Source organism: Tenrec ecaudatus, chromosome 1, assembly GCF_050624435.1.
Source record: "Tenrec ecaudatus isolate mTenEca1 chromosome 1, mTenEca1.hap1, whole genome shotgun sequence".
Classification (NCBI taxonomy): Eukaryota; Metazoa; Chordata; class Mammalia; order Afrosoricida; family Tenrecidae; genus Tenrec; species Tenrec ecaudatus.
The window spans coordinates 215290067-215317617 of record NC_134530.1 but is presented as its reverse complement, the minus strand read 5'-3'; the positions used below and the strand labels follow the sequence as shown (position 1 = coordinate 215317617).

The following is a 27551-nucleotide window of genomic DNA, read 5'->3' as shown; positions in this document are numbered from 1 at the left end:
TTGTGCTTTCTTAGTTCTAAATCCATACATTAATTTTAATCTCAAGCTCAATACATAGACAAGCATGTTTTATGGATATCCAAATGCAAATTTTATAAATGAAATCTGCTGAAAGGTATCTATTGTAACAAAAGTTAACATTTTAAAGAAAAATTTTCCTCAGAAGCATACAATTTTAAAATATAATAGAGGAAATAAATGTATTGAAATGTGTAAGTGACTAAAATCCCTTAGAGTACCTATTAACCTAATAAATTGATTTTTCATAATAAAAAGACTAATTCTTGAATATTTCCCAGGGGGAAGGAAAATGTATATATTATAATGATAGTGGAAATATATGGCAGTAAATAAAACCACATCAATATATGGAATTTATCAACAATACCTACCTCATACAATAGACAGCCAAGAGACCAGATGTCAGATTTGAAGTTGTATCCATTTTCATGTATTCTCTCTGGAGACATGTAATAAGGTGTGCCCACTGGGGAAAAAAAATAAAACAACAGATGTATAAAAATGAAGATGCACTGCGGTAATTAAACACAAAATTTTTTACTTAAAAAAAGATACCAAAATAATTCAGTAGGATAAAATTGTGTCTGAGATATTTAAAACTTTTTGGTTTATTCAATACTCCACCATCCTGATGGATTGAAATGGCACCTTAGCATCTATACAATCTTAAAGTGAGTATGGTAGATTATGCTTTATTTCCTTATGATCAACCTAGAAAGCAAAGCTGGAAAAATAAAGACATTTGAACAAGAAGGCCTATTCAAGTGATGTGTACTGCATTATTTTTAACATAACTTACATATCCCAAATAATTAAACAATGCAATGTGTTAAGATACATATGAATATATAACAACTTAGTTGGGCAGATATAATTATGCTAACTTGTCCAGGAAGATGCGTTAGAACATATTCCAGCCCTTATTATGACAAATGAAATCCACGTGTGCCTTAGGTTCCCCCACTTTCAAAAGAACATAACACACTTTTTGCTTCAAAACTAGATCATACCATTTGTGGAAAGCCATGGACACCTCTGGAAAACATCTGAATTACTGCCACTTGGGAGACCTTTTCAGAGACAAGCTATTCTAATTAATTTTTAATTCTGTTTTAGATTTTAAATGTGATTGTTTTTCCCTTTTAAAAATTGTCTTTAGAAAAGTCTATTTGAAGCATTTGAAGATGTACAAAGGCATACATGTTATATTTGGAAGGGTAAAAACATTTAAGTGACTTTCAGAGTGAATATCTTAAAATTTTCAAACTTAGATGGCTATTATTTCACCATCATTTGCCCGAGGCTTATTGCCAAAATAGGAAATCAAAGTTTAAGAACAACATTTAGGAACTCCAGTTGCTTGAGGCAAGAGTTTCCAAAATATAAACAGCTGCTGAGAGAGAAGGGGTAGTTTTCCTTGTCCTTTATTGCTCAAGGACTCCCCAGGTAAATTTACAGTAACTCTTAATGAGATTGTAATTGACATCTCGGGAAGGGATCTTTAGTTAGGGGCACTGTGAAGTTACATGCGACAGTGAAACCACGTTCCTGAAAGGCAGGGGTCAGTTTTCCAAAACTATGAAGTTTTGCAACGTAATACAATCGATACCAGAATCCTCTTTCACCAATAATGGCTAAGCCTAGGCAGAACGGATGAGGGCGGTATTTATGACCGTGAAATAAGAAAACGAGAGAGCGACAGAGGAGAGAGGGAGGAAATGAATGTGCAAACACAAGGATACAATAACGTTAATCCATAGATACAGATACAAAAGTAAGAAAAACTTCACGAAATAAGCGCTTTAACAGTAGCCTTTACTTTGAAGCAAGACAGGTCAGTTGACCCACTTCCCAGCAAAGCAAAGAAACTTTTAGAAACCGTCAGGCTTGAAGTATGTGTGTTGGGGCTGGGAAAGGTAAACACATAAAGAAGCTCTCCCCTTTGGGGGTTCTAACCACTTTCATTTGCAGTTTGCAGACATGACGCTGAAGATCGCCAGCATGGGCGCAGGCGTTCCACTTAAGGCGGGCTGGCAGGCAAGGCTGGAATAGTCAGCGGAGCTCTGAGCAGGCGCCCTGGTTTCAGGACATAAAGCAAGTGACTGGCAGTGGGGAATCCACAGGGGGCAGCTGAAAACACTGAGGTTTGAAGGTTCAGAGTTTACCAAAAGCAGAGGTAATTTTAACCAGTAGCTGTGCTGATACATAAGAGGCTTGCTATGAATGTGAAAGACTGATGACGGCGCAAAGGGAGAACAAATGCTAGCGCTTTACAGACATTAGCCCCAGCGTAACACCTTAAGTGCAACACACACTCAACGCACCGAGGACGACCCACAGTGGAGGAGCGGCGGGAAAGGATGAGTAAGAATTGCACTAAACTGAAAAGGAACGAAAAGAAGAAAAAGAATGTACAAAAAAGCCTGTTTACCTAAGCTAGTGGGGGTCATTACAAAAATTAGGTTATCTCTTCTACCTTAAACTTAGGCAGTAGTTCATATTCATAGACAGCCAACTGTTTTGCACTTAATATGTATATTTTATGTTCATAATTAAACTACGTGTATCTAGCACAGATCTGTGTCAAAACACTGACCTAAACAGTCAACTCTTTGATCGACCTATGTGGGTAACTACATATTTTGCAATTAGCAATTGTATAAATTCATCATAATTAACTGCTTAGCATGGGAGTAAATGGAAGGTTTAAATGCCTCCCCCGCACAGGTTCTGTAAAGTACACCTCACTCTGGACAAGGGCATGCCCACTGACTGACACTGTCCTGCTGGGTTCAGCCCTGTGACATCAACGAATCATCCTTCTCTCTACCTAGGAGACATTTAAGCCCTCCAAACAACTGAAATGCTAACTGCCAATGGAGTTATGTGTTTTCAATGTATCAGAAGTAATGGATATACAGTACTTAAAAACCTGAAACACACACACACACACACACACACACACACCCTTAGCTGTATCTAGTATTCTTGCTGCTGCAACAATGTTGTGACTTCTTAATAGCTGTACAAGAAAAGGGCCAGTTGTGGAGTGATAGAATTAGACATAAATTGATCATGCAAATTACTATGTATTGAGAAGTGTGAAGAACACGAGTTGTAGAATTTCACTCCTTCTCAAGAGTTTAGGATTGTCAGTAAAAGTGGGAAGGTGGCTCGCCATAGACAGGCACTTGTGTCCTTTGAAACCTCCCACCTTGATTACTGGTGGCGCAGGTACTGGGTACACATTGGTTGGGGTGCTGACACCAAGAGTGGGGTTCCAAACCACCAGGTGAGGCTTTGGGCTCCAGTTAAGATTGACAGCCCTCAGGGACCATGCTTTGTCCTCGGGGTAGCACTGTGAGCCTGAATCGATTAGATCGCAGTGAATTTGGTTTTGGTTTAGGTGACAGACACGAGGAAGAGATGAAGAATGGGAAACTGATAATATTATGAAGTGCAAGAAAACGTGCCCAGTGGAGGAAAACTCTAAATGACTGAAAATGCTGTCTGGCTTCACCTAGACTGACATTATTAAGTTGATCATTAAGTATACTAGAGGAGCCGGTCAAATGCTAACAACCAAAAAAAGCCCCACACTGTTCATTACACTACTTGCCTTATTCTCGCTATCCGAGCCAAGTTTTACAGGGCAGGTGCTCCATGCAATGAAGGCATTCTAAGATGTATCCCCAGTAAAACAAAGACACATTTTTCTAAGTGCTGTAAGATGTTCTAAGAGAGCCAATAAATCCTGCAACATGTGACTATGAACTGTCTGGCTAATGGAGAGCTTGCAACTCACCAAAACAGGCTATATACAGGATTGTTTTGAACAGTTGAGTTAAATATTGAATACTATAGTCCCTGTGTAGACATTACTGACAAATGATGAAACCACCAAAGCATCTTTTGCACGGTTACTTTTTCACTGCTATTGCTTGGGTTTAGATCAGGGAACCAGCACAAAGCCACTCAAGTGTCCAGACGTCTGTCACACTCCTCAGCTTTGCCATCCTCGAGCTGGGCCCGCCACGGCCTTTCACTTTTGCATGTGAACTGGCAACAAGGATGAGAATGCCCTCTGAGATCCCTTCTGCTCTAAAATCTAGTGACACTCATTACAGAGTCCATAGAAATCCACATGGAAAATGAAACCGGGGAGAAATCATATACTCCCTTTTTACACAATTACCTAGCAACGTTGAATGATTATTTTAAGTCAGTGCAGACAAGCACAATCCACTCAGCAATGCTGTCTTCATCTGAAAATTGGCAAAAACTGCAGAAACACACTAATTTAGAATATTCCTTGCTGGGAAAATTGAAAGGAGTCGAGTTATTTATACCTCAGTGTGATTAAAACAACCCCGACAACTTCAGGGACTAAGAGCGGATTACCATTCTTCCTTCATATTCATAATTCAGTGCAGAAATGATGCTGACTCACTTAGGAAGAGAACCCATATTTTACTTCATTGGAAGAGCCTTATCTGAACTTAATACAGAATGGCTCAGCGGTCCATCCATACTTCTTCAAAAGACATATGTAGGATAAAACTTGCTATATTTTAAGTGTGAATAGTAATTTTCAAGAGTTTTAATAATGCCATTGCGGGGACAGGCGATTGTAGTGGTAATCATGGCATTGCGTTTGAATGTGTATCATGCATTCTTGCTAAACTTGTAAGAAATGCTTAGCAAGGCCCTACTGGTGGGCATAAGAGCCCTGGTGCCATCGTGGTTGAATGCTCAGCTGCTGAGCAAAAGGTCAGCACCACTCCATCTGAGGAAGACGAGACAGAGAGTCGCTTCCATGGGGATTGCAACCTAAAAGACCCCATAAGCCAATTCTCTCTCCTGTAGGGTCACTCTGCCTGTGAATCCACTGAAGGGCAGGGGGTTCTCAAATGCCAGGCACTGCACCAGGTCTCTCTGGGGAAATAAGAGTCCACAGGACCCTCAGGGATCTCAGGAAGCAGAGAAGATCATAGGGTATGTCTCCTGAGATCTTCTTACAGCTGCTCCGTTTTAGAGAGGAAATATACTGAGTCAAAGAATGTGTCTTTAGTAAAATGGACTTGAGAGCCACATCCAGGTAATAGCGATGCTTGGCTTTTAAACAGTCACTTCATGAAAAGTGGCCTGTGAAATATGACTGTAGAAGGTATTACTCAGTCCCGCCACACCGAGGCAAAACACTGAGGGGGTGGACCAGAACAGCAAGGGAATCGAGCGGCGAGGTCCCCAGGGAATGCTGAAGGTGAACTTTAGGGCCAGAGCATGGTGCCCCAACAGACTGGACTAGAAAACACTCCTAAAGGTCAACAAATGATCCTTGAACTAACTACAAGCTTTTCTTTCTTGTGTGGTTTTTTTTTTTTTTTTTGGTCATTGGTTTGTTGTTGTTTTGTTGTATATTGTTGCTTGGTTTTTGCGCATGTTATTATCTCTGCAGGTCGGTCTAAATAAGATAGGCTGGATGAACAATTTGGAGGAGAAAACAATGGGACCTACAGTTCCATGGGGACATGGGAGAGGGGGAGGTGGGGGGAAAGGAAGTGGTGTTAACAAACCCAGGGACAAGGGAACAACAAGTGATCCAAATTGGTGGTGAGGAGGGTGTGGGAGGCCCGGTAGGGCATGATCAAGGGTAATGTAGTGAGAGGTATTGCTGAAACCCAGGTGGGGACTGAGCATGATAGTAGGACAGGAGGAAAGTCAAGGGAAATAGAGGAAAGAGCTGGGAGGCAAAGGGCATTTATAGAGGTCTAGATAAAGACATGTATATATGCAAGTATATTTATATATGAGGATGGGGAAATAGATTTATGTGCATATATTTATAGGTTTAGTATTAAGGTGGCAGAAGGACATTGGGCCTCCACTCAAGTACTCCCTCAATGCAAGAATACTTTCTTCTATTAAATTGGCATTGTATAATGCTCACCTTCCCAACAAAACCGCTGAAGACAAAGCGGGCAAATAAGCATATGTGGTGAAGAAAGCTGATGGTGCGCGACTATCAAAAGATATAGTGTCTGGGGTCTTAAAGACTTGAAGGTAAACAAGCGGCCATCTAGCTCAGAAGCAACAAAGCCTACATGGAAGAAGCACACCAGCCTGTGTGATCACAAGGTCTTGAAGGGATCAGGTATCAGGCATCATCAGAACAAAAACTCTTACCATAGTGAATGAGGGGGTGGGGGAGGCGGAGTGGAGACCCAAAGCCCATTTGTAGGCCACTGGAGATCCCCTTGCAGAGGGGTTTTGGGAGGAAATGAGACAGACAGGGTGCGATGTAGCAACGCTGCAAAACGTAACTTTCTTCTAATTTCTAAATGCTTCCTTCTCCCCACCCCTCCCACCCCCCACTATCCTGATCCAAATTCTACCTTGCAAGTCTGGCTAGACCAGAGGATGTACACTGGTACAGATAGGAACCAGAAACACAGGGAATCCAGGGTGGATGATCCCTTCAGGATCGGTGGTGGGAGTGGCAATACTCGGAGGGTAGAGGGAGGGTGGGTTGGAAATGGGGGACCGATTACAAGGATCTACATGTGACCTCCTCCCTGGGGGACGGACAACAGAAAAGTGGATGAAGGGAGACATCAGACAGGGAAAGGTATGACAAAATAATAATTTATAAATTATCAAGGGCTCATGAGGGAGGGGGAATGGAGAGGGAGGATAAAAATGAGGAGCTGATGCCATGGGCTTAAGCGGAGAGCAAATGTTTTGAGAATGATGAGGGCCATGAATGAACAAATGTGCTTTACACAATTGATGTATGTATGGCTTGTGATAAGAGTTGTATGAACCCCTAATAAAATGATTTTTTAAAAAGATATTACTCAGATTTGCCAAATTAAGCAGCAGAGAAAAGGTCTGAAAGTCATAGAGTGAACGTAAGAGATGCTAGATAAAAGGGTCCAGGTTCAACGGGTGACACGGAGAAATGATGCCAGTGTGACAGTTTCAGCAGAACGTGTTGGGATGGCAGAGAGGTTACAACGGGCACGGATTACAATCCGGTAATAGCTTCTTCCCACAGGAATTACTTAAGTCGAGGCAGCGCTGAAAGTTAAAAATAAATCAGGGACAGCATCCTATAATACTGACTGAACATATGCTGTGCTTGCGGCTCCACACCAACTTGAACTCTGAAGGGCTAGGAAACACCCAAAGAGCCATCGAGAGGTGCCGGGGAGAGGTGTGGGAAAAACAAGTCTGTGGCCACAGGTGGCACCTGGCACTGAAAATGAAACTGTTTTAATGCCGGGTTCAAGAACATGGATTTTCCAAGTAGAAATCAGAGGATTTATCACACTTGGAAATAGTGTGGGGACCACGAATTGTATGCTCAAGAGACTCCGTGTGAAAATGTTGGCATCGCGTTTGAACGGTGGCCATGCAATGACTCTGCTGGCACTATTACAAAATCAGCGACCCACGTGTCTCATTGTGAGAGTGAAGAAAGAGTTCAAACAATCCTTGAAGGAAAGAAGCAACAGCTTAACTTTCCCCCAAAGGGCTTGAAATATTCTAGCACAGGATCAATACCAGAGAGTTCTCGTTAGCTTTTGTGCATGTGTTGGTGTGGGCATTTTCTTTCATTTCTTCTTCTTTTCAGGATGTACAACAAGCACTGCAACAACTAAATCCACACATGTGTGTACAAAACAGAAAAAATCCTCATCTTTCCTCTGCAAGGAAAGCAAGGAAAATGCCAAATGGAAACATGAGTATGACTCCAACTCCCCTCCTTGGCCCCCTCCTTTCACTACAACAACTGGCCAACGAGCGACAAACCGATTAGACATAAGTAAATGGCTGTGGATTTCAAAAGAATTTTACTAATCATAGATACCTCCCCTAATTACTTCCCTACTCTTTTGGGGTACATCATAAGGGTAGATTTTGTTAACACGTTCATTTTTCTAAACAAATTTTGTTAAAATGACTTTTTAACCCCTTGCTGTAGCCCAGTCCCAGAAGGAGTGCCATGACTCAGAAGTATGGTTGGTAGTAAAGAGAGGACTCTCTTGAGAGTTAAATAACTACTGCAAAGACTTTTTAAGTGAAATTGAAATTTAATGAATATTAATGATAGGGTTTGTTTACAAAATTTATATTAAGTCAAGGCATTATTAAACCACAATACAATTAAAAACATATAAAACGTATCTATATTAAAAAATATTTGTGCCACAAAAAAAATTGAGTGCTAATTTTAGTCATGTAAAATCCCAGCTGTCTTGGAGGAAGTACAACCAGAATGCTCCTTAGAAGCACTTTGCCTCGTGTTCTGGACACATTGTCAGGAGACAGTGTGTGGAGGACAAAAGACTCTGAACACGATGGAAGAACATGGGGCCTGCAACACCAGGTTCACATCTAACAGCAAATGTGAAGTACAGCACCGGGCAGGGTTTCGCTCACTGTCAACAGGGGCCACTCTGAATTGGAACTAACTCACTGGCACCTAACAATCACAGCAACAACAAACTCCTTTAAAAATCTTCACTTTAAAAAGAACTGACCATTTTAGCAGTGACCGGGGTCTTAAACGCTCCTGAGTGGGACTCAAAAGTACGAATGGTCTCTCCCTTCAGGAAGAGCGAGATGCACCTGGCTATGACCCCCAGCTGCTCTGCAAGGGACCACCGTAGAAGGCCCTGAGTAGATCGGGGGAACATGTGGAACCAAATGACAAATCAGAGAGACTGGTAGACCCCACTAGACTCTGGCCCTTAGTCACTTTTCAAGCCTGGCACTGAACGCAGGCGCCTGGCTCCGTTTTTGGCCTAGTCATAGGCTCCCCGTCCAGGGGAGCAATAGCACGAATAAAGCACATACACTTTACAACAATCGGCCATTTGAGACCCAAGGAGGAGGAATGGATACAGGGACACAGGCAGGAAGCAGGTAAATGATGATCCACTGTGAGGATTGTGATTAATTCGATGAAGCAAAATATGTATGAATCGTCAAATGGAAAACTAACAATGTGCTCTGTAAACCTTCAACCAATTCCCAATTAAACGGCTTTAAATTTTAAAAATAATCCATGTATTAAAGTATAGAGAACGATACAAGACAACTCCCAGTCAAGTGTTTGGGATGACAGAGAAAGTAGGCGTCTGGTCCCAGGATCTTTGCTCCCTGGTGTTTCACATATGTGCCCCTTTATATGACACACGGACTGCATATGGGCCCACCACACTGAGTCCTATTCCACTCCAAGCGACCCTAAGGAACAGAGCAAAACTGCTCCAAGTGGTTTCTGTCTGTAAGTCTTTACAGAAGCTGACTCATCTTTCTCATTTTTCTTATGTGGAGTGTCTGGTGGGGTTGAACCACTGACCTCGCAGGTATAGCCCAATACATGCCCTAGTATGCCTATTCAGAGTGCTTTTAAAGAGAGCATGGGGCACTAAATTTAATGGCCCCCTTAAATACAAAGGACTCCACATATGGCAGGAGAGATAAAGGCACATGGTCAAAACTGTCAGTCCTCTATGAGCTGGCCAGATGGTTTTGGGAGGGTACCTGGGGGATGAACAGGGGAGTAGCCGCACTCAGTATATTATCAAAATAATCCTCAAATGCAGTGTCTTCCTGTCAATTTCAACTCTAGGAGAGCCTCCAGCAACGAGTGGAACTGCCCCTTCGGGTTTCTGAGACTGAAATCTATTTCTCTCCCTCGGAGCAGCTGGGGGTTCAAACTGCTGGCTTGTGGCGAACAGCTCAACAGGCAACACACCAAAAGTCGTCAGGGTCCCATCCGTAAGATGAATCGCATGACAAATAACAGGCCATCAGGGCGACACTAGGCTAACTGGTAAGCTGCTAACTGCAAGGTCAGCTGTTTGAAATGACCAGCCCCTCCACTGGAGAAAGATGAGGCTGTTTCCATAATGAGCTAATGTCTTAAAAACCCAAAGGGGCAGCTCAATTCTGTCCGACAATGTCGCTGTGAGTCAGAATCGAGCGACCCTGCATGTGGTGATGGCACATTAAAGGGCTGCCGAATCAGAGGTGCAGAATGGAACATGGCTTCTGCTATAGGGGGCTGACAGCACAGTTTTTGAAGCTTGAGAAATAAGACTTTTATTACATGACTGCATTAAAGACAGAAATAAAATTCCTATAAAGGAAGTTCAGTGAGGGTAACTAAAAAATTACTATTCCAGAAAAAAGTCACAAGGGATCAAAAATCTATGCACCCATGGTCATTCTGGATTTAAAATTAAGTAAGAATTTCCCAATCTAGAAAGATGGGAAATTTCCTAAAGCTATATAGAACTCCCTCCCCACTCACCATTACTGCCCATCCTCATGAAAATCTTTCATAACCAATGAGGTACTAGATACCACTTACATTTCCCACCTTGGGGGTTTCTGGAGAAAAAAAGAATAAAAAATAGGGATAGAAGCCTATGCAAATAACATCCTATTGCCTAGGGTACTACTACTACGTTAGGTGCTGAGCTTCCAGCTACAGCGCTGGTGTTTCACTCAACCAGCTGCTCCATAGGAGAAAGTTGAGGTAGTCTGCTCTCGTTAAGATGTATAGTCTCGGAAACCCTAGAAAACCATGCATCTGAATTTGAGCAGCCGCTGGCAGCAGGGCAGGAACCTGTGTAACTGTAAAACTCAAGACGATCTCTCAGTGCCATATTGCCATGTGAGAGACTACTGCATGAGGTGGCACAGGTGGAGAACAGATTGGGCAAAACGTGTCTCGGGGCTTCTCTCCAGTCTGTAGATACAATTATTGTTCACCATGTGTTACTGGAATGGTGTGGTGCTCAGGATTAAGTACTATTCTTGTGAGGTTTTTTTCTGGTGCCTCGTCCTACCTATCCCATCACCAGAGTCTAGTGGGACATGAAGAGGGCTTCAAAAGCTTGTGGGAAAATGAAATTAGAAGACAAGGGAATTTCCTACAAACTTTTTAAGCTCCCTTGTATAATACTCATGAACCCAAAAGTTGTTTTAAATTGTAAAAATACTACACGTGTGGTAGTTACATAATCTCTCTCTCTCTCTCTCTCTCTCTCTCTCTCTCTCTCCCCCCACCTTCCTGCTTGCTGCCCAGATGAGCTTCCAGAGCCGAGATGTCCTCCAATTTTAGATTCACACAACTCTGCACCTACCAGCCTGTGATCTCCCTGCACTTTGCATCATTGCATGTGACTCTGCGAGTCTGAAGAGGGACTTAACAGACTAGTATTAGACTTCGGGACTTGAGTTGTACTGGGTTAGGATCCTATCTTGATATACTATACAAGTAAACATACTCCTTGCTGTAACCTCTCCCTTACACATACATGCATATTTCTGGGTTTGTTTCTCTAGTCAACCTCACCTAACACATTTGTTATTAATGGTTGTTGTTTACATTTAGTAAGAGTAGCAAGTAGATTCCTCAGGGTCCTTTCAGAAGAAACAAACGTAGATTATTATGATTTGACTAAGAATCGTATTACTTATTTGGAGTGCATAAAAACTGTTCTGCATAATTTGCTATATTTTTAAGTAATCAAAGATAGAGATCCCGGATCACCTCGCAGGTTTCCCTTGGGCTGGAATTCCCACATTTGCTCAAGGAACCTGCAGAAGGAGTGAAACATTATCAGTGCACCTAAAGGACGAGGAAGCGGAGCTTCAAAAGTTCTTGGAACAGTTCCATTATCTGTCAATCCATAGCCTTTCTGAAGACCCTTCGTATATTCCAAGCTAGGGATACGGAATACGAGAATGCGTTTTCACAGATTTTAGAGGCATTTTTGTGTTCTGTTTAGAAGGCCCACTCAGAGCTGTGCCAGCAAGGCTGCAGAAAGCCAGCGAGGCCAGGAAGAAAGGCTGCAATCGCCTACGTGCCTGGTTGCTGTGTCTGTCTGAACCTTGGAGCAGCAAGCGCAGCCAAGCCCAGGAGACAGCACGTTATGCTTCCACGGGTGGGTTCCTAAGCAAGGCAAAAGAGGGTGAGCCCAGACTAATAAAACACTGAAAATAGATAAACAGTAAAAGCATCCCAGCAAATGCCAGAAGTGAAAATAATAAAATAGAAAGTGTGGGAGAGTAAGCAAAGACTAGAAAGCCATCACTTCATGGTCTGAGGTAAGCTCACTAACCTCTCTGAGCCTCAGTTTCCTCCGTGCTAGACCAAAGGTCAGCCACCTGCTCCACAGGAGAAAATGGTGATCTGCTCCGATAAAGGTGAGTGCCCACAGAACCCACGGGGAGCTCTGCGCGCCTCCGTCTGCGGCGTTGCTAGGAGCGGGAATGCACTCAACGGCACCCAGCCACGACCTAGCTCATCTATACCCATAATGCCCTTCGAGGGCCCAGTCTTATGTAGACTGGAAAGCATTAACTTATAATCTAGTAATTAGCTCCAGTAGCATGGGTGACAATGAAAGCAACGAAAAGATCTGTCTGTCCATGTGAACTGACCAGAGAGCAAAGCAGGAGTGGCTGACAGTATGCAGCACAATGGGAATCGGACTTGAGTGAAAGGAGAGCCTGTAAGATTTCTACACCTAAGCCAGTGTTTTCCAAGGCCAGATTATGACCCACTGATGAGTTCTGACAACCAGCACTGTGTTTACTGAAACAGACGGGCAGCACCAAAGTCCACATCAGTTCTGACGGCGAGCCCGTTACAGGACTCTGCTGCTTCGGTTCCCAGGCGGGCATGCCCACGGAGTCCCAATGTGCAAACATTTGACAGACACTGACTTTAGGTCACAAGGAAAGCTTGATTCAAGGGAAATGTGTCTCTTCATTACAAATTTTAATTACATATAAAACCACACGCTCAAACAACCACCACCACAAACCACACCGATGCACCGCCATCAAGCCTATTCCAACTCACAGCAACCGAGTCGGGCAGTCTCACTGTTGAGAGGGTTTCAACGTTGTCTTTGTGGGGCCAGGCAGCGCATCTTTCTCCCTCAGAGACGCTGAGTGAGCAGCCCACTGTGCCACCCAAGCTCCTGGTTATACCAGAGGTCTTCGAAAAGTTTGTGCAAAGTGTTTCTTTCCATTCTTCCACAAACTTTATGAAGTCCACCTCATGCTTGTATGTGTGTGTGTGTGTGCATATAATGTGTATAACAGCTAGGAAATGAACATGCAAAATGAACGAATGGATTGCAAAGGCTGAATAGCAAGTGTGTTACTTGCATAAAAGCATGGTAAAGATTAGATATGTCTACAAGTTTTCTCACAACTATTACATTTACAAATTTGACAATAAGAAATATTATTAAACTAATCTCTGCAACATTCCATGTCCAAATCAATAATAAAACGCATCAAGTCCAAATGTGATTTAATGCAGGCTTATGTGCACAACATACATATACAGGAAAGCAAACAACACAAAGGGCTCTCTAGATCCTAGCTCGGAGGCAGTGATGAAGTGGTTCTCTGGGCCGAAAGACCCTGGTGGGCACACCCCCCGCTCTGTTCTGGGGCGCATGTACGAGGAGGGGCCCTGAAAACAAAAGGGGAGGAACTAGCAGCACTCTGAGACCCTGCAACCCACAGACAAGAGGAGCATGCTTAGCCTGATGATGCCTAAGGACCCTTGAGGGGTGTCTTCAAATCCTCTCAGGTCTCGCTCTTCCTCACAATCTGGCAACTGGCATCAATAAGGACTCGTTCCATATCTGGCCTGCTTCTTCTCTCACTCTGCTCCAGCATCAGACACCCGCCCCTTTGTATAAGCTGCCTTCTGTCAGCCTGAGACAGTTTCCCTCTGGATGCTTTAAAGTGGACTCTTTTGCATCCTTCGACTCTCAGTTCAAAGTCACCTCCTCAGAGAGGCCGCCCTTCTGAACCCCGCCCCAGTCACCCTCTCGCTCATCACTGACAGAGATCATCTGACTTCTGTGCTTATTTTTTACTTACCTGCTTCCCTCCCACCGGAAAGCTAGTGCCATGAAGGCGAAGGTATGCATGCTCGGGCTACTTTCCCGGTCCTGACTACAATACCTGTACAACACTGATACCCAAACTATTTTTTGGCAAAATCAACTCAGGTCTATTTAGAGTGTAAACACTAGGTAACAGCTCACAGAGAACTATTTCTTTGTCACGATCTTGCATTTTCACTGCTGCCCCCCAGGCCCCCCCCCCCTGCATCCGACCATTTACATAGTGTATTACAGTGGTCAGGAGAACAACGGGGTTGGCTGCTCCTGAAGGCACTCTTAGCCTTGGGGGCCAGAATCGACTCGATGGCAGTCACATAGTGCTCAGAAAACACCTTCTTCACTGAACATAGGTGGGTTCAAAGCATTTCCACGGTCTCCCTGGCCCAGGGGGCGGGACAGCAAAGCAGGAGGGACTCCAAACACTAGTGGGCCCTGAAGGCCGAGTACAACCAAAAATCCAACAAAGATTTGGGGAGAAAGTAACATAATCAGGTAATACCTGTTTTTGAAGATAATTTTGGTGGGAATAGATGGAATCGATTAGAAAAGAATACTAGAAGCAGAAGTTATTATGAATTATGAAAGAATAACTAGGAAGTAAAGACATTATGAGACAATATATTTTTCCATAGCATAGGTTCCCAATTTATGGGGGTCGAGGACTCCCTTTACAGAAAATCACTCAGTGCAATTTGAGCCACAGCCGATAAGAACCCAGGATAAAGTGGAGGAGTGTGCTTTTGCAGAGGAGTCCTGGTGGTGTAGCAGCTTGACTAGGTGCAGCTGGTCCAGGGGCTGCTAAGTGCACGGTCAGCAGTCCGAGCTACCATCCACTTTGCTCTGAGGGAGAAAGGTGAAGCCTCCAACTCCTGTAAGGAGTTCCAGGCTCAGAGGCAGTTCTAGCTGTCCTGTGGGGTTGCTATGAGCTTGAATCCACTCAATGGCAGTCAGTTTCATTTTTCAGATTGCTCTTTCAGTGTCGTTGTCTCCCGCGCCCACCCCACACCCCACTCACTCCACCTCAAATTAGCTGGCGTTTCCCAATTTAGGAAGCACTGCTTTATCGGGTCTCTGTGAGTCAGAATTGACTCAATGGCAGTGGCTGGTTGTTTTATTCGTCATTTGTCATATCAACTAAGTCAATTCCAATTCATAGTGGCGTCACATAGGATTTTAAAGACAGTAAGTCTTTATGGACTCAGCTGGCCTCATCTTACTCCCAAAGAACAATTGGTGGGTTCGGACTCTCGACCTCGCAGTCCGTAGTCTAATGCCTAGCCCACAGTGCCACTTCCAGAGATAAACTGTGTCTTGTAGAATTTATCCCCAAGAAAAAGAGCTGCTATTTGAAACCAACTCTTAAATGCAGTCTTTAAATTTTGTTCTTAAAAATAAAAATATACAACAATAACTCAGATAGGAAATTATTCATCAACAATGAGAAATGGAGGCAACTTGTCAACAAAAATTAAGTACATGCCAAGATTTTTAATGACCGGAACAGACTTTGTAGACTAGAGTTCAAATTGACTTAAGAGAAATTTAATTTCAAATCATGAAAATCATCCCTTCACAAAGACAAACAAGGGTCACATATTTTCTTTTTCTCTTTTAGTTTTTCTCCTGAAAATAATATAGAATAATATATATATATATATACTCAAGAAATTACATTTCTACTGATTCATCTATGAAAGAAACAGTTTCATTTCTACATCCTTTCTGCACTAAGGTATGCCTTACAGTGTTTAGACATTACAGGCATCGCCGGGTAATATTTAAACTACATATCCTAAGTAAACTGACTTTAACAAAATCTAATATTAAACATTTTTAATGAACTTAGTTAAATATAATTTTACTTCCTTTAGCACATGTTTTGGGATACACTTCACCTAAAATTGGAGGCGCGTCTGTGTTATGAACCCTGTTTAAAACTTTTAGTAAGAGAAGGTTAAGAGGCAATGTGAGGCAAGAAAAAAAGTTCATTTTTGAAAACTATTAGGTTCCAGGCTTCAAAAAATATGCTTGATCCTAAAGGCTCGAAGAAACAGTGTGTCAAGTAGCATTTAACCCGTGTAGGCATGGGCAAATGCTCTTTGTGTGTGTGTGATCATACTCTGGCATTTCTAAGTATATTAATGATAAAATGTTGTTAATGAATTGATTAACATAAATTGGAAACATGTTATTTTTACTAGTAAATTTCAACAGTCGATGGGTTTCTTCATAGGATGCTCCTATTGTTTTTATCATAAGAATTGTAACTTCCCAAATGAATCTTTAAAGTGTTACATAAATTTATATATCACCTATTCTTATGGACTCCCAGACCAAATCCTAGACAGAAGTCAAATAGCCAAAAAAAAAAAAGCCTTTTACCATCAGTGATAAATTTGGTGTTCTCAAAATACTTGGAAAAACTGGAACCCTGTAAAGCATTATCTGTCTAGAAATCCATTAAAAATCTTGTAAATCCATATTTTTGCTATCCAACAAATACTGGCTGAATGACTATTCTATGCCAGGAACGGTTTTAGATCCAGACGCTAAATGTGTGGTTTCAGTGTCACACAGAATCTTTGTAACAAAGCCAGAAAAATTAAAAAACAAAAAACTTCAATAACTAATTCAGATGCATTACTTTGTTAAAGAGTAGAAATTCACCCATCCCCATATGTAGTCAATCGCATCTCCTCCTCACCAGGCCATTAAAAAGTTGTGTTTTTAACATTTACAATTTTTATATTTAAGAGCAATATACATATATGAATTTCAATTGTTTTCAATGAAATTATGACATCAAGTATGATCAGAGATGGAGAACCATTAAATTAAAGGCAACTTAATTTTACAGTAATTCTTATATTGTTCTAATTGCTACCCATTTTATACAAGTTATTATATTTAAAGGAGAAAGATGATATGAAAATTTTAGGAGAAGCTGTATCACTACAATTTGAGTTATTCAACTGGAAAAATGATTTTCTCCTGGTATTTGTATTGTTCAAAACTGAAAAACTTTCTCTCTATTGATAATATGTTTAATACTAGCTACCTTCTCTTCTGTTTTAGATAGAAAGTAGAAGGTGTATTATTTGCTCTAGAAAGAATAAATGACTGAAAAAAAAAAAAAAGAATAAATGACTGGCGCTTGTTTTCCTACTTTGTAAGTAGGTACAGTATTTCCTCACATGCCAGAGATCACCTTTAGGTTGTTCTCCTCTTTATTAATCACAACTATATATGTTATAATAAACTACTATATTGTTTAAAAATATTCATATGAAGCCTTCTTCAAAGAAATTGCCTATCTTCACATTATCTTATTTTCTATTAAAAGTATAATACAATCTATGCTCTTTGGCATTCATTAAGCCCAGGTCTGTTTATCATTATTACCGTTATTATTATTTAACTCCGCCCTGCTTGCAGCCTGTTAACCCATTATCACGTGGAATAGGTACAAGAGTCTGTTCAGGAATTGTGTTGTATTTAGAATACAAGAGTAGGGGTCATATAATCCCTACATCCTTTGAACCACAAAAACACACAAACAAAAACCTACAAAGTGAAATGCTATTGAGTCTCTTACCTAAAGAATGTGCAGCTGTGGTTTTGGAGCTGAAAAACCGGCCGAGGCCGAGATCTCCAAGTTTCACCACTCCAGTGGCGGTGATGAACACATTAGCGGGCTTTATATCTGGGAACAGATGGAGAGACCAGGTGAAACACACGGGATTCCAAAGCACTTGTGAATTTTCCCGGTATAATTTAAAATGTACCTTAAAACTGAAAGTAAGTTTGAAGCCTGAACTAATCTTTATTTTGAATCAGTCTACTATTTCAGAGTTCTCAGTCCTACATTACAGAATCATCAGAGCCGCAAGAAGAGTGATATCAATTTTCATTTAAGAGTCCATTCCATCTTAGATCATCTTTTATGCAGTTCAGAGCATAAAATAAACAGACCTTTTCAAGTAGACTTAAAATAAAATATTTTACAAAGAAGTCATTTATAGTTATATTTAGATAAAATACCATCATAACCTAATATCATGCATATAATTACTCAGATAACTTCGGAAATCTTCATTGTTTAAATACAGGTATATTGAAATTTTCTGCACCCCCAAATCAGTGGATTAACTCCTTAGCCCTCTGATAATCAATAACACAGTAAGAGCTAATGCTAACGATTAACGAGGTAAGTGGTACACATAGACATCGTCCACTTGCGTGGGCGTGGGGGACAAAAAGCACTCTTCTTACACACTCAGCTGCTTTCTGCTTCCACTGGATTTTTCTGTGCCAACACATAACCAGCAAAGGGTTTAGAAAACTTATGCAGAAAAAAAACAACCACTTTTTGATCTTACTTAAAATCAAGTAGGGCTTCATTCAAAGGTTAATTCATAGTCCAGTAAAATTACAACTTGGAAATCAGTGAACTGTGGACGCACGATATTAACGCAAAGCTACTACGCACCCAATCTTCAATTGTCTAGTACGGGGCATCACGTAGGACGCCAGTCGAAGCTAGCCCCGCGCCATCTCACCTCTGTGCATGACGCGTCGCGAGTGCATGTGCTCCAAGGCGCTGCAGAGCTGGACAAAGTATTTCCAAACAGTTCTCTCCGGAATCAACCTCTTCTGTTTCTTAAAATGCTTTTGGAAAATGAAAATGAGAATGATCGTAAGTAACATTTCTTAACACTGATTCTAAAAAGCTGCTGTCAGAAAACTATCTATATTCGTTAACCTACAATCAACTAAGAGGCACATGACTTTCACACCGAGTGACTAAGAATTTTGCCAAGTAACTCTCCATCTTTGCAAAGTTCAACTATTTAGAAAAATTAACATGTATCTAAATTCCATATCCAAAAGGGGAAAAAGTCAAACTTCATTTTAAGAAAAACCAGAATAAAATATTCTAGAAGCCTGACTATAATTATGTTCATTAAAAGACAATTCTTCTCCGGACAGATTACATTATAAAAATCTTCTTAAATATCAAACTGCACTGGTGCAATTTAAAAGATCCTTTAATTTATTAAAAGGGTAAATCAAGGGATTCATAGAAGAGTTTTCATGAATTTTCCACGGCACCTAAAAGTCAAAGTTGTACTTTACTTTGAATGAGTGAAGTCATATTTCATGGATGAAAAATATTGCTGGGGAGCCATGCAGAAAGCTCAATTACTTGAAAAAATAACCCATCAAGGGTTCGTGAGGGATGGTGGATAGGGGATGGTGGGGGAAGAAATGGGGGACTCAAGTGGGAAGAGAATGTTTTGAAAATGATGATGGTGGCATATGTGCAAATGTGCTTGACACACTGGAGGAATGTATGGATTGTGATAAGAGATGTAAGAGCCCCCAATAAAAGTATTTTAAAAAAAAAAAGCTCAGTTACTCATTAATCTAGGGAGGGTGGAATAAATCCTCATACAAGAGGGCATTCACTCCATTGAAAAACCATTGGTACACATATTTTTTTTCTATTTTGCACATTACATTTGATGGAATACTACACCAATAATAAACTCATTCAGGACCAGAGTCCACATTTACTTCCTAAGATGTGTACCTAAGACTCATTATGCAAAAATCATTTTTCAAGTACAAAATGCTATTGGTTTTCTATTTCATAATCATCATCAATAAGCAATAAAAATATTGTATTTAAACAAAGTTTCATAAAATTTTCCATAATCTTAAATATTTATAGAAAATATAGTTAGCCAAATGTAAACATGTATACTATATGCATCTTATTTGGTTATCTCACTGAAATTCAGAAGCCCAAGTAATCTGATTTTGCTTCCTGCAGAAACCACACCAGGCAATTTAAAACAACACCACTGTCAATAATTAGTCCTAGGACAGGTTGAGGGCAGACGGAAAGAAACAGTACAAGGAAATCTGCTCCTATTCAGACTCTGCGAGACGCTCTATCCACTGTCTCAAAAACACTCACTATTCCACAGGATAAACCTTTAAGGAAAAGCTAATAACAACCTTGGGTTCATTTAGCTACACAACATACTATGGAAATGAACTTTACTAGTAATTTCACTGGCTATTACATCATGACCATAGACCCTACCAAAGAACAAATAACAATTAGATGACCAGGTAATTAAGCAGCAAATCGGGAGACTGCACTACTAAAATGTTGAAATCCTCCAATATGATGTTTCAATATCCAGTCCTTTTAATTCAAGACTGTGTCAACATCAGTTTTCTTTCGAAGAGGGCAAAGCTTTACACATAATTCTCTTTCAGACTCGGAGTGGGTCCAGATAAAGCCTGCATGTGTTCGCCACAATGCTGGATTAGCATATCAGAGGACTGTCTGATGTCAACATGAAGATGGGGACCAGGTGTCTTTTCATTCAAAGATAAATAAACCGCATCATGCAAGTATCAGACCGGGGAAGAAAAATTATGTGCTTCAGTATAAATTCTGAAATCACCCTAGTTATAATTAACTTGGCAGTTTATAGTTTAAGATCCATTATTGATAAATGAAACATAAAGGAAAAGATTGTCCTCAAATTGCACAGTAGAAAAGATGCTATCAGACCAAGACGGCCTGATTATTTTGAGGATTTTTTGGTATTCTTTTGAGAACTACCTCTTATAACAACAAATTGAAGATGATGACAATAAACTGACATCAGCATACTGCTAGCTAGATGGAATGGCAGGAAAACATAAGTATCCAATTTAGTTACAGGTTTCTGAAGGACAGCTGTATGAATATCATTTAGTCATAAAATAAATTAAAAGGCAGCGTCAATGTCATTAGAATCCCTCACTACTTTAAGTGCTACTATCCATATGTAGTTTTCATTCACTACTCAAAATAGTAGAGATTCATAAAAAATAGCCAAACAGATTATGCTGAGAAGAATCTGTCTGCTCTGATGGTGGCACTGTTGGCTATTGCTTTAAAAGAGAATGAACAGCAAAAAAGGAAATTAAACAATTGAATTCTTTTTAATGGTAAGATTTTAACTAATACCACAAAACAGGAACTAGCATAATGCCAAAGTATTTTTTTTAAGAAAAACAGAATCTTTTCTTGAAATCTATCCTAACAAATACAAACTTAAAAAGTCAAAGATCCAGCCAAAAGGCAATATTGTTCAAAAATCTTATGTTCCCTGGAAAATATTACCCTTGTATTAAAAACAAAACAAAACTAAGCTAATGCTAAAATCAATGCATGAAAAAATAAATTAGGTTTAGTGTACGCGTATTTCTTGCCTAGTAAGATTTCTTTTTTTTTTTTTGCCTAGTAAGATTTCAATAAAGCATTAAATACTTCAACTAAATATTTTAAAGGTCGGTATCAATATATGGATTTATGTGACTAAGACAGCTACAGTACAGCCGTGTGGCACTGCTTTTTGCCATAGTATCATGAAATAGAACCACAACTGCGCACACCTGAAAAGTATCGAAAAATTTATGAAAAGGCAGAAAGTACAGGTATGCTTGAATATTTGGGGCTACTATTGGCTAGACTGGTTTTTGTTTTGTTTTTAAAGTAGGCTAGTCTTCAAATACTTTAATTGTATATTTTTACCTTCATCAACAATATTCAAATAATCACTGAATAATATTCAGGTTTCAAAACCTGGATATAGTGAAAAGCTAGTTAATTTACACACAAATAAATATCTGATTATATTCTCACTTATGTATTTAAGCTAAATCTAATTATATGACAGACACTGACCAAATATTACCATTCTGTTGAACTCAACTAGGTTGCTTGGTTCATGCTATCTAAACACTATAAAACCAAATAGAACACATACCACATATTTCCAAATTTTCCAGCATTCCTCCTCAAGAAATCTTGGGACTCCTGGCACTACTGCCCTGAAATAACCTTTCAATCTTTAAACCACAAATAGCCCTTGAAGTGTTCTTAAAACCAAACAGTTTTACTGGGAGGAAAAAAAGGTCTGCGTTGAGCATTATTCTCTTTTAAGAACTATTTATATAGGATCACAATGACATCACCAACTAGAAATATTCGACAGGAACCTTCGGGGTCGGTGAGTGAATTAACAGAGGAGGGACCAGTCAGACTGGAGGGAGAGATTACTCACAGAACGTAATCACAGTCACTGAGTGGTGCATGTAGACCCTACTGAGCTTATGTCTGTTTTGCTGTGCATATTCTCAACAACAATAAAATAAAACTTTTTAAGTTCCAGGAAGAGCCTCAACTCGCCAATACCAAGAGAACAGAAAATAATAACTTCCATCATATATGAAAACAGTAAGCTCACAGGATGATGTCATAGTAATCCTAAAGAAAATAAGTGGTCTGACAAATGAATTAGACCCATCCAGGCTGGCTTCAAAGCAACACGTGCAAGTGCACAGGTGCTGTACATTTGGTTTACTGATTTGTCACTGTCCCCTTGAATTTCTTAATAACTTTTGCAGAAAGAGTTCAGTAAATTATGTAGCTGGTTCTAGGTACCACACACCCAGGATTCCTTAGAACTATATAGCTGTGGTTTACATAGCTAATGCGATCTTCACATGCTGGGCATTCTGTTACACTCTGATGATTACAACCACAGAGACCGGAGGAGATCTTACAGTGGATTAGGAGAAATGATAACTAAATAATGGAAAATAATGAAGTTATAAAAGAACTGGAGTTGCAGGCACCAGCTGCTCTCCATCTCTTCCAAGTACTATGCAATAAGTGTATTCTGTTATATATAATGAAACATTTTCTCCTTGGAGAGTGTTGTCAACTGTTTAAATATCAGCAACACAATCCATAGTCACCTTTTAATAGTAAAATGGATTATGAGACTTGACAGTAGGTGGTTGTGTAGTCTTGAATAAGCCCACCAATCCTCATTGGGTGTCTCCCATTTCCTCATTATTTTAAGAAAAGTTTGGAAATCATCTGAGGTCCCCACCACTTCTACGATATAATACTTGGTACTGTGAAGTCAGTTAAAAATACAGTCTGCTTACTAACTGCCTGCAGAGCACATTCTCACACTGGCAACCAGTGACAGGACATCCCGTCCTTCACAGCAGCATTCAACAGATGCAAAGTTAAACAATACCTCCAAGACCCCAATTTGTACACTTAATACTATAAATGGTCTTCACAGGCAGGTACAGTTCTTTGTCATGAATCTGTAATTAGGTCAATAATTTCCCTGCAAGAAGGATATCACATTCCCAGACCAAAAATATTTCAGTAATTACAAGGTATCTTTATATAACTACATTTTCTGTGATTGTTTCAAAGAATTAAAAACATAGAGAATGAGTGATGGAAAAGGGATGCTTCCGAAAGTATTCAAGAATGATCTTTCTTAGACAGTCATCTTAACCATGAAAGCATTTTTGTATAAAGGTATAACAAGGCAACGATTACAGTGACTGTACAATATTTGCTGTACATGATTTGGGGGAAATAATATATATTTTTATATAGCTGAATATAAATATATATATAGCCAAATAGTTAACATCTCAATTAGAAGCCAGATGTGGAATAACGACTATGCAGAGTATGAATATTTTCACTCGGCACTACGAATAGAGCTAGAATACTTTTAGTCACTAGGAAGGTGGCTAAATGGAACGGTACTGGTGGGCCATGACACCACTGAAAACACATCAGTGGCAGCTCCTTTCATCCATTTGGAGAAGGACCTCCTTCCGAAGCACTATTACCCTTCTTTTTTTCCTGTAATGATGGAAAGTAGTTCCACTATTTCTAAATGACAGCAATAGTCATTTTCAAAAATCAGAACTGCATGGAATAATAGTATCGATTAAAAAATCATTTCATTTTAAGGTAGAGAATGTAGTTTGTTGAGAATTTGTTAAGGTTTTCAGAACAAAATCCTGAAAATATTTCTGTTTTTGTCAGCTGCCATTAGATTGGTGCCTGTCTCAGGGTGCCCCGATGAGCTGCAGTGATTAATTGGGTTGATCACTGACTTATTTGCTGAAGACCGCCAGTCTTTCTTCTTAATCCATTTCAGTCTGGAAGAGCGACTAAAATGTATTCAATATCCGAACAACATGCTGGCCAGGAAGCCAGTCTGTGTCTCTCACGTGGAAAAGGCAAAATCCTAACATTAAACCGCCAATGTTCTCAGCATAGAAATGGGGAAAAATAAGCTTCTATATAGTTACAACATACAAGAGTAAGTCAAAAAAGTATCACTATGAAATTATAGACACATTTATTCAAAAAAAAATCTTAAAATGGGAAGATAATTGTTTTCAGCAAATCCTCTTCTGCCAGTGGTATTTTCATGCCTCTAGCCCTACTCCAAGAATTCTGCATGTTTCAACATACACCATGTCAAAACAGCAATGTTAGCACCCTCAAGTGACCCACATTGTGATCCTTTTCCAAGGTGAGTTTGAGGAGCAAACAGAAGTTTCAAAAGGAAAGAGTAAGAGCAGTAGGGAAGATGGGATAAAGCGTCTCAAAATGACTGGGTGCATTGTGAGGGGTGGGGAATGGAGGGAGATACCCTGTCTTTTTCTTAGCAATGCAAGCTTTCCATTTTCTTTAAACTCTTTTGTAAGTCCTCATGATTGTCTGTGTTTTTCAAGAAAATCTATCAAGATTCTCACTTCCATCAAGTCAATTCTGACTCATAGTGACCCTACAAAGGTTAGTCCTTTGGAGTCCCCAAACGGCCACCATATGTCTGCACTGACCCCTCTGCCTTGAATTTACCTGGCTCAGCAGATCTCCTTGGAAGTCAAACTAACATTAGATTTTATGAAGGTACCCTAATGAAACGAAAATAAGGCTGAAAGAACTTGTCTGCAGTGATCAACCAATCACAGAGACTTGCAGGAAGACATATTGTTTGGAATAAATCCATGCAAGGACCAACTGGAACCCTACTGCGATGCTTTTTGACTCGCCTCCATGTTTTTGAAAATTGGTACATCAATGTCAAGGAAACTCAGAATTTAAAATAAACAAAAGATTAATAAAATATATGAATTTATCAGAATCAGTATACTAGATGATCTAAATTGCAGTCACTTGACTAACTTTAAAGAGAAACTTCCATGATAGAGAAAATACTTGGAAACACTTATGCTTTCTCTGTTATATTACAACCTTGCTGCCATGGAGTAGTTGTCAGAGTAGAGTAGATAAAGAAGACAAACTTAAAACAATTAGAGTCAGTTTCTGGAAAACATAGAAAGTTATTTAGATAAACAAACAATCATCTCTATAATACCACACACTTTTAAGATAGTTGAAAGTATGGGTAACAGAAAGATTTCTCCCAAGTTTTCTCTCCCAAATATATGCCAAACTTAGCTGCTTGCTACATGTGGCGAATGACTATACACTTGGAGGTCAATAGAAGTAGTTTATTCTCCCTAAGGGTTATCAGCCATCCAGAGCAAGCACTCACCACTGTTTATCCCACAACAAGTAAGACCCACTCCCTTCTGATAAGGATAGTAGCTGACTGTTTGCTTGTAGGTGACCCCAGAGAGGTCAAGCCCACCCAAGGGTGACCAAGGTTAGGCTGCCATCATGAATCTAGGGTCCACCCATCTTATCATATGTATACCTCTAGTCCCTCCCATTCGTATGTGCATACCCCTAGCTCATCCCGTTCCTGTCCCGCTATGCCTTTTGTAAATCCCCTTCCTGTGACGTGTGGTTACCTGTAATCATGGCCCCCTAAATAGATACAACCGGTGGTTAACAATAAATGGGGTCTCGAGCTAGCTCTCTCCAGGTCACTGCCCCACCTCACCTCGGTCCACGCTGTGCACGGACCTGGCTGGTAAGATCATGGCCATCCAGGAGGTGAGCATGCTACCATGAAATGTGTCTGACTTCTTTATTTGACTCTCTCCTATATCTCTCATGCTCTCTATGACTTTATAATAATCTTTATATATCTCAACCGTACAATTGTGCTTACTGAACCCATGATTAGTTCTGGGGGGCTGGCATTTCCCCCACATGAAAGTATATTTCAATTTTCTTAATGAACAAAGGAAAACAGAGCAATAACGAGACAATGAGTCTCTCAACAACTGTATAAATGAAATTAGGTGCTTAATGCATGGGGGGTCTCCTGGGTGAGGCACAATGTTAAGAGCTTTACTCCAAAAACTCAAACTGCCATTGAGTCAATGCTGACTCATAGCAACCCTATAGGACAAGGTAGAACTGCCCCTGTGAGTGTCTAAGACTACATCTTCAGGGGACCAGAGTTCCAGCTTTCTCCTGACCTTGCAATTAACAGCCCAATGTGTAACCCCTACACCACCAGGGCTAAGCACTTTACTAACTGAAAATGTAGCAGTTTGAACTCATGCAGGAAGCAGGCCTAGGAATTTGTTTCCAACTGTCTTCAGAATCCTACTCAGAACCCATGGGCAGCCGAGATTCCGAATGGAGAGAAGGGCAGCCACAGATCAACAACAATGTAACGGGTAAGTAATCAAGATCTGTATCCTTTCTTATACACGGCTCTTACTACCAAATGTCCTCCAGAGTTGCGATGGTTACAAAGTGGGCTACTGCCAGCACATGATCAGCAATTCAAATCCACCAGAATGGGTCTCTGGGAGAAAGAGGAAGCTCCCATTCCTGTAAAGATGTAGCCTCAGACACCCAAGGGGCAGATCTACTCTGTCCTAAACGGTCCCTCTGAGTTGGAATCCACTTGACGGCAGTAGGTGTAATGGTTGGTTCTAGAATTTCGACTACAGTTATAACACAATTTCTAAAAGGCAGATCAATTAACATTACCTTCAAATTCAAAGGGTACTATGCTTGAGTAAGTTCAATATTGTTTCACTATTAGATTATTTATATGTCAAAGAACACGCAAATATTTTTAAATCATCATTTCTCCAATAAAAAATCTGGACAACACACGTAGACAGATACAGAATAATTAAATGAGGAAACATATAGACATATCAAAAAACAAACTCACTGCCAATGAGTCGATTCTGACTCCTGGCAGCCCTGCGGTATAGGGTAGAACTGCCTTTGTGAGTTCCAAGATAGTAACTCTGGATGGGAGTAGAAAGCCTCATCTTTCTCATCGGAGGGGCTGGCGGTTTCAAATGGCCAACCTTAGAGTTAGCAGCCCAACTTGTAACCATTATGCCACCAGAGCTCTTTAAATATACACATAGCACTCACTGCCATCAAGTCAATGGCAACTCTTAGTGACTCCACAGACAGGGGAGAACTGTCCCCAAATTACTATAACTCTTTACAGGAGTAGAAAGCTCCATCTTTCACCAAAGAAGTAGCTGGTGGTTTCAAACTGTTGAACTTGCAGATCACAGCCCAATTCATAACCATACCACCCCCGGGGCTGCTCTGTACATATTTGTTTTATTTTCATATAGTACCACCAATTGTTAACTTTAAAACCTCGGAATAATTTTTGGAATATATAGACGATCTAACAAGAAAACTAAACCACAGTTAGTCACCAAGGCGATTCGGATTGATGGCAACTCGATGTAAGGTTTCTGAAGCTTTAT

At 40.3% G+C, this 27551-nt stretch overlaps 1 protein-coding gene across 1 annotated transcript in view; it reads right to left on the bottom strand.

Annotated features, from left to right (window-relative positions):
* NEK7 (NIMA related kinase 7) overlaps positions 1-27551 on the bottom strand; it is a 182121-nt gene that overhangs the window by 25274 nt on the left and 129296 nt on the right. Inside the window, exons 6-8 of the mRNA XM_075528720.1 lie at positions 18539-18647; positions 17575-17682; positions 393-487 (exon numbers count right to left, since the gene is read on the bottom strand). Coding sequence (XP_075384835.1) covers positions 393-487; positions 17575-17682; positions 18539-18647 — 312 coding nt within the window. The remainder of the gene's footprint in view (positions 1-392; positions 488-17574; positions 17683-18538; positions 18648-27551) is intronic.